Source organism: Electrona antarctica (assembly GCF_951216825.1).
Source record: "Electrona antarctica genome assembly, chromosome: 10".
In the NCBI taxonomy this organism is placed as follows: Eukaryota; Metazoa; Chordata; class Actinopteri; order Myctophiformes; family Myctophidae; genus Electrona; species Electrona antarctica.
Genome location: NC_136791.1, coordinates 54,605,360 through 54,614,406, shown reverse-complemented (window position 1 = coordinate 54,614,406; position 9,047 = coordinate 54,605,360). Strand labels below are relative to the sequence as shown.

Genomic DNA, 9,047 nt, shown 5'->3' with positions numbered 1-9,047 from the left:
AGAGCTATGGTCGCGTATATCTTACAAAAACAGCAAAAAACACAATTTCCAATCAAACCCAAATTAGAATTGCATGTTGAAGGGACTCCAAAAGCACTTTCTCTGCTGCCATATGGGGGTACCATACCATGATAAACGATACATGGGGGCATTTTATCATTGGGTGGGCAGTCTTCTGAGCATTCATCTTTGCCAGGTTGAGTTGTCACGGCCCACGGGTAATAGGATTTTGTGATACCGTTCAACTTTTGTCATTTAATGCAAAAAAGTTGAACCGTATATCATAGAAATCATATTACTAATATTATCCTAATCCTATTGCTTTTAATTTTGCTGTGCTATATTGCAAATTTCAGCAATGTTTCAGAATGTGGACTCACTCTAGTCCCTATAGTTAAGATACTATATATTACTGACGAACCGATGCCAGGTGGTGAGAATGGGTTGTGTCACCTCTCACCTCATTCTCACTCTCATTCACATTTTTATTTTTCAGAACAAAACCTTGCCTTCCATGGACATAATTCCACCCATGAATAAAAATAATGGTAATTTCTTGGTCTGATTAAGGTGCTTTACCAAATTCGACCCGGTGATGAGGGTCAGACGAGCAAAGAAAAAAGAGATAGCCGACCACTACAATATTTACTTACTGTGAATATTGATTTTGTTGCTAATGTAATGTTGACATTTTGAATTTTACTCTCTACTGGCATCTGACATCATTCTGGACAGTTGTACTTCTCAACTGTTACTTTAAAATGCAAACATTTTAGAATCCTTCCTGGATAGTGAAGTAACACGCTTATTGTTCTACGCTGCTGACAAGTGGGTCTCTATTCTAAAGAGTTCACAATCACTAATCACTAATCACTATTTCATGCAACCCATATAGTTAATTTTAATGAATGTATTTGAAAGGATGCAGAGGAGGGGCAGGTTCTTGTACCTCCCAAAGATATACAAGTGATTGGGTGTCTTCCATTTGCTTATTACTTAGTTGCTGGTTCAGGTGCGCTTTTATTTAGAAAAATAAAAGCACAACTGAACCAGTCCCAAGTAATAAGCAAATGTAAAAAAGACACCCAATCACGTGTATATCTACTGGCACATAAATTCATGCACATTCACATCACACCAACACTGGATTGATTTGAGCCTCCTCCCTTCATCTCTGTCCGTCATTTGCTCCGGAATAATTCCATAAGTGCTGCCAGCTCTCCTCGCCCATGCGATGCATGTAATCCTGCACCACTCCCTCAGGGTTGACCCCGATCATCATGGAGATGCCTCGGACCGCCAACTCCTTCTGCTCGTTATCTGGGATATTCCTCAACGATGTACACCATGGTCTGACGAACTGCTGCAGCTGCGGCGCCACTTCCTGTGGACAGACATAACCCAGCTTGCCAAGCGTAATGGCTGTGTTCACCAACAGGGACTTGGGGGTATTGGGCCGGTTGATGATCTCGACCAGGTGTGGCAGAACCATGCCCACATAGGGCTGCATCTCCGCGCCCATCTGCATGGAGATCTCACCGATGGCCCAGGTGGCGTTAGTACACACAGGAATAAACTCTGGGTTCAGGTTGAGTCCCAGGATGGGCATGAACTCAGTGATGCAGGACTTTACATGAGGGAAGCAGGCCTTGGTTAGATCTCCCAGCAATGCAAAGGAGCTCTGTCTCACCTCTGGCATGCTGTCCTGCATGCTCTGGAAGAGCAGGGCCATGATATTGGAGCGAGCCACCAGCTGCTGCACGTGGCCCCCGAGGCCCTCGGCCAAGCTGCTCAGCAGGTCCAAGGCTACAATCATATGGTCCTTCTCAAGGGCCTCATACTGGTCTGGGTGCTGGTTGTACATATGATTCTGGGTGAGTGCCTTATTGACTATGGTGATGCAGTGCTGGTACACAGGCTCACAGTAAGGTTGGAAGCCACTCTGCAGGGCTACGGCTACTGACGACAGACATTCCAGCAGAGGGATGATAGCCTTGTCTCCATCCTTCAGCTTGTTCCAGTTGGCGATGAGGGGTGGCATCAACTTCTGGATGTACTCTGGCTGGTTGAGATGATGTCCCACAGAGTCGGCCAGGGTATCTATGGTGTTATAGAGCATGAGCAGGTTCTTGTGCTGGTACTTCCCAAAGGCAAAGACCAGTGTGTCCAGGATGAAGCTCAGGTAGGGGACGAGCTCTGTGCGTGCCTTCTCCGCCACGGTGGAAAACGCACTACAGGCAGCCTCCTGCACCCTCTTGTTGCCGTCCAGGATGCATTTGAGCAGATTGTTCATGAGGGGCTTGAGGTGGGAGTCTGGGGGCTGGGACACCGCCCAGTGTGCGTAGCGACCCAGGGTCCAGCAGGTGATGGAACGCACCAGGGCCTTCTTCTCACACAGACACTGGATGAGATGGGGCATAAGCTCAGGCAGGTAGGGAACCATGCCCTGCATGCAGCCTTCAGCAATGGCTCCCAGCACAAGGACCCCAGACTCCTTGATGACCCAGTCGGTGTGGAAGAGTAGACCTTTGAGCAGGGGCAAGAGGTGGGGCAGTAGCTCGCCACGGAACACGATAGCCAGGGCATCCAGGGATGCAGCCGAACACTTTCGGAGGTTCCAGTCGGACAATGTGCTGTCATCTTCATCTATGTCCTCAGCTTCCTCATCCTTCACATCCTCGTATTGGAGAGTGACTGTGCGCGAAGTATGGAAAAGTGGCTTGATGTCCTGATCACTGTCCGGCACTGCCTCATCCTCTTCCATGTTGTCACCATTTAGTATGATGTCAATCTCTGAATACTTCATCCCGTTGACCAGGACAGGAACCAGTTGCATCAGGTGTTCAGATAGCACCTCCTTACATATAGGTTGCTCTGCCAGGCTCAGCCAGAACTCACAGGCCTCCAGCGCCACATTCTCATCGGGGTCCTGAGTCTGTTGCAGCATGTACTTTATGATGCTATGCATGTTGGGGAAGAGGCGGTCGATGTGGACCTCCAGCAACATGACCAGGGCCTTGCACACATTCCTCCTCACCTCCGAGTCCTCGTCTGCGGACAGCGCAAACAGACTCTCTATGAATACCTCAATGTTGTTCATCAGCGCCTGGGTTCTGCCGGTGATGAAATGGTTCACACAGGATATGGCATGTGACCTGATCTTGGGGCTGCTGTTCTTGAAGAACTGAAGGAACTGGGGGATCATGAAGTTGAGCGGTCTGTTCAGAGCGTCACTGTCCAGCAGCTCCGACGAGTCCTCACAGATCTTGTGCAGTGCACTGAACGAGCCCTCACAGGTGTTGTAGTACTCCGAGTTGAGCAGGTTGCAGAGTCGAGGCAGCAGTTCCGGCCACGCCTGCAGCCCCCCCTTGGAGGCTATTGTCGTGATCAGGATCCCAATGGTGGCGCGGATGAGGGGAGAGGGGTCGCCGATGTTGTTGAGACATTCCTGCTTGATGAAGTTAGCCACGGGCGGTGGGAAATTCTGGTAGTGGGCCTTCACGTTGTTCTTCAGGATCAGACCACTCAGAGAGCGGGTGGGGTCATCTTCTGTTTTCAGATGCGTGAGGACAAAAATTAGATAGTTGTTAAAGTCAGGGAACTGGTGGAGCTGCTCAAGTTTTTCTTGGACAGCTCTCTGTATCGCTGTGTTAGGCGACTGAGCGGTCTTGAGAAGTTGGAGCACCTGCTGGAGTCCCTGCTCATCTGGTTGCCACTCCATCAACATATTCTCTGATTGGATCATATTCTTCTTCGACAGGGCCACGTTCTCTTATTGTGCTCTCAGTCATCTATGACATCAGTGCTATGATGACGGTGCTGTGATGTCAGGAATCTCCATATTTGTTTCCATGTCAAAAATTACTTAGCTGGGAAGCCCAGACGATCAAGGATCTCTGCCTACCAATAGCTTTGGTGACATCTAAATTCAAAACTGGGTGGAAAACAATTATGAAATAAATATGCTGATGCTGTTGGGAATGCCCCTCCTTGTGCCCTTCACATGTTACAATATTGCATTTGCTATATTGTGTTTAATAAAAGTGTCCACACATTACACACATTTCATTATTAAAATGCATCTGCATATAAGCTGCTCATACAAGTTTATACAAACTGCTGTGTAATACTAGATTCCCAATACTTACTCTCTCTCACCCTTCTGCCCTCTTTCCCTGGCCAACTATCAAATAACTGACACAGCATCACCATTCTGTCTCGCCGCATTAATAACCCTGTCCGGCTGTCCCTAACTATAACCATAAAATAATACATTCATTATGATTGGTCAATGGTGAGGACGTGGCCGGGATATGCTCAAAGCTCATTGGTTGAGGGGCAGGGAATCACCTGTCAAAATAAAATAAAGAAAATCCTGCTTTTTGACGACATACTATAGTATGCCCAGGCACGTAAATACCATGACGCAGACAACTAACAATTGCCAAAATGTTTTTGGAAAAATAACAGAACTAGAAGCCTACAATACTCTTGTTGTACATCGGCTAATTTCAACTGATTGTGATGCAAATATTATGCAATAGTATGCAAATAGTTTACGTTTTGGGAAGTGATTTAATCCTGTTGGCGTACGTGTAGTGCGGTGTGTGACAACCCAGTTATTTACGACCCGACCTGGAATTGTTGCCACAAGTTGATGTTTATGCTGTTTCAGCTAAGCTATGTGTGCTAATAACACAATCTGGATTCGAACATTAAGTTGTCAATCTTCCTGCTAGTGCTATCAGGGAACTGGTGGAGGGGTTTTCCTTAATTTACAGTAGGATTATTAAAAATAACAAATTCCAATCTCCAATATAAAAAGGGAGATAAAGGGACAGCACACTCCAGGGAACAAAGACGGACAACTTACTGCATCATCAACTTATTTATTAGCACAATAAATAAGTTGATGATGCACTAAGTTGTCCGTCTTGTTCCCTGGAGTGTGCAGTCCCTTCCTTGGAAGGTTTATCTCTCTTTTATCTCTCTATGCCTGCCTGCTGACTAGACTTATATATATACACACACACACTAAACATATCTTGTTTAGTTCATCTTTTTCTTGTGGTATGTGAAGACAAAGGCTTGTGTCAGCCTGGCCAACCACATTGGAGTGTGCTGGGGACAGTCATGGGCAGCATGTGTCACTGAGCCAAACAACTGCACACAGATGAAACCCTGTTGACAGTGTGGAGGGCTGAGATGTGAGCCGATCGTCTCTATCTCTCTAATTTTATGTTTCTCTGTCCTTTCCCGCCAGTTTGCCATACCCACGCACACACGCACGCACGCGCACACACACACACACACACACGCACACACACGCGCGCACACACACACATGCGCACACACGCACACATGTGCACACACGCGCACACGCGCGCACACACACACACACACACACACACACACACACACACACAGACACACACACACACACACACACACACACACACACACACACACACACACAGAGAGAGATTTCACCCTGTGCTGACCCAGCTGAAATCCTCAGGTACTTTCCATGGGGAGCAGTCATCATTAAGCAAGCATCATGCCATAACTTCAGCCCCACCCCCTTTGTCAAAAACACCAATCAGAGCACACTCTTTGTGTCCTGTGACTGTCCCTCATAGGCTGATAAGTATGTGCTGTCTGGGGGGTGATGGTGTTCCTACATCTCACAGAAAATTACGGGAAGTGATGGTAAGGATGGTTAGAGGGTGTGTGGTGAAGTTTTGTTTGTGTGTGTGTGTGTGTGTGTGTGTGTGTGTGTGTGTGTGTGTGTGTGTGTGTGTGTGTGTGTGTGTGTGTGTGTGTGTGTGTGTGTGTGTGTGTGTGTGTGTGTGTGTGTGTGTGTGTGTGTGTGTGTGTTCACCGATCCAGTGGCCAGCAGCTCAAGAAGTTTTACTGTAGGTTACAGTCTACTGTATTCATTTATTCTTATTTATGTTGGTTTGGTTCGTGACTCTGTTTTTGCTATAGCATCTACATGTCCCCCTGTGAACAATAACGTTTTAATATATCGTATCTTATCTCTTGGACCAGCACAGCACTACAGTATACTTTGACCAGAGACCTGCAGGCATCTATACTCCCTCTACACCAAAGGTCAAGCTCTCAACTTTACTTTATTACAGTATATACAAGCTAGCTCACCCACGTGTCATGCTGTGACATCTGACATCTGACATCTGATATTTGCACTACATGTTCTCCTTTTATGACATCCACAGAATAAGGATGCTAAGGTTCATGTGGTGGAGGATTGGCGTCCGTCCACCTCAACCTGCAGTGACACTGCTGCCAACAGACATGTCTGTAACCACAGCCCGGGTTTCAATATACACAACGAAGGCAATGTCCGCTTTGTTCTGTCACTGGTCCCTATTTCTGGGGCTCAGGTCTGGGGTTCAGGGGTTGATCAGCATGCCTCACAGGCCAAACCCCAGATGTACTGTATGAAGTGGTCTCAATTGAATTTGTGTTTATTGTGTACTGTGTTTATCCTATATTACAATTGAAAACATGTGCCCAAAAGCACGCACAGGAACAAAAGGCACCAGCTACTACGTCACTGACACGCTGCAACACGCTGCAACACACACTGCAACAACACACTAACACGTCACACACTTACCCTCCGCGTCGTTGGTTCCCTATCTCCTCATGTCGCGCCGCACGGCCACACTCAACACCAGCCGCGTAAAAATTGTCATCGCACTGCCACTACAGCCGGCTCCCGTCCACACTCGCAAACAATATCAATATCAATAACAAACACAAACACGCCACAAGCACCGACACCCCCGCCTAATTTGTTGCCACGTCTATGAAAACAAGCACAGAAAAAATGCCATTCAACACGCTACTTACAACTCGCTTACAATTCGCAGACCTGGCAACACTGCATCCCGTCATTCCACTCTTTTCATTGGCTGCGCCATAGAGTGGCTGCGCCGCCAACATTGTTGCCACGTCTATGTAAACAAGGCCGCAAACCCTGACTTCCTACAGCCTACAGCCTATACTTTCACACACTACCACTCGCTTACAATACGTGGACCTGGCAACACCACGTGTGTTTCGTGTTACCTTCCACACTTCCGGAAACACTACCGGAAGTTACACAGTACACACACACACACACACACACACACACACGCACCCACGCACGCACGCGCGCGCACACACACCCACACAGTGTACAGCCTGCCGGAAACCAACAGCAGAAGAAGAAGAACAACAACACAGGTTCTACACTGACTCTAACTTGGATGGAGAGCGCCGCGATTACATACATACACAGTTACAATCATGCAAACACGACCGCATCGACACCTGGCGTGGTACCATCGGGCCGAACCGAGGCGCATATATGGATAACAACGCCAACACTACACGCACACGCTGCAACAACGCGATGCAACACAACACGTACGTTACGTATGTAACTATGGTTCTATGAATCCTGGCTGACTGCTTAACACTGGATGATTTGCGTCCAGTGTTAAGCACTGCCTCTGGCAGTCAGTACGGATGAAATACAACAGCTGTGTACAACGCAGTGTCACTGCAGACACGTGTGTGTGTGTGTGTGTGTGTGTGTGTGTGTGCGCGTGCGTGCGTGCGCGGGGGGGGGGGGGGGGATTTTGGATCGCCTCGCGATGCAGCTGAAATGGCACGCACACACACACACACGCCACAAAACGCTAATAATAATAATAATACAAAATCACAACACTACACTAATCATAACAACAGTACAGAGAACAGTACAGTACACATGAGTACAGTACAGTACAGAAAGAAAGCTCACATCAGCATATTAATCCATGTAATAATAATAATAATAACAAATAATAACACAACACTAATAACTGTAATATCAACAGTACAGACAACAGTACAGTACAGTACATCACAATATTAATCCATGTAATAATAATAATAATAATAAATAAGAACACAACACTAATAACAGTACAGAGAACAGTACAGTACAGTACACATGAGTACAGTACAGTACAGTATACTGTTCCTGCGCCTTGCCATGCTCTCTTTCAATCATAATAATAATAATCAATAATAACACCACTAATAACAACAATAATATCAACAATACAGAGAACAGCACAGTACACATGAGTACAGTACAGTACAGAAACAAAGCTCACATCAGAACATTAATCCATGTAATAATACTAATAATAATAATAAGGCATAATAACACAACACTAATAACTATAATATCAACAGTACAGAGAACAGTACAGTACATCAGAATATTAATCCATGTAATAATAATAATAATAATAAAAAATAACACTAATACAACAGCACAGAGAACAGTACAGTACAGTACACATGAGTACAGTACAGTACAAAGACTTACAGTACAGCACAGTACAGTACAGTATACTGTTCCTGCGCCTTGCCATGCTCACTTTCAGACGCAAATACACAACACCACACAGGGCCACTCAGCCAGCTTGGCAACTTTGCACTTTCCAAGCAAATGCATAAATTAAAACATCATGGCTTGCCATTGCCTTCTTCCCATTTGCGACGCATCGCATGGCGCGAGGATGAGCGGGCCGAAGGCCCGCGAAATTCTAGTTATGTACAACTAGAAAAGTGTGCTCCTCGGAGCACAGGTCTCCGCCAGGTCGGGTTGCCTACCCAGGGCGCGCAAACTTTGGAAGACAGATCATAACCACTTGGAATGAGAACTGAAAAAATCTACCGTACTGTAAGTCATACATCGGTTTGTGTGAGCTTTGGCCAAAATCTGTAAGAGTAGTACTGTGGCCTACTGTAACGTGTGCATGCAAAGTTTAAAGAATAAAACATTAGTTGTATTCTAAATAGTCTGCTTTTAAATACAGTGGAGCAAATCGAAATGGCCATAACTGTAACCCCCTGTTGCATTTCATCAAGTCCCCCTACATTTCTTAAATACCTACTTACTTTGGACAAAAGCACTGCTTCACATTCACAATTAACGTAGAAATGTTGTATGCTGTGCGATTCGTGATGGAAAC

The 9,047-nt window shown here is 46.1% G+C and overlaps 1 protein-coding gene across 1 annotated transcript; it reads right to left on the bottom strand.

The window, feature by feature from the left end:
- Positions 1-1,168: 1,168 nt before the first annotated feature.
- LOC306931472 (transportin-2-like) lies at positions 1,169-3,727 on the bottom strand (the record flags this gene model as incomplete). The annotated part of the gene is made up of 1 exon (XM_079512872.1): positions 1,169-3,727. One exon carries the CDS (start codon positions 3,725-3,727, stop codon positions 1,169-1,171), a length of 2,559 nt encoding a protein of 852 aa, XP_079368998.1.
- Between the last annotated feature and the right edge of the window lie 5,320 nt (positions 3,728-9,047).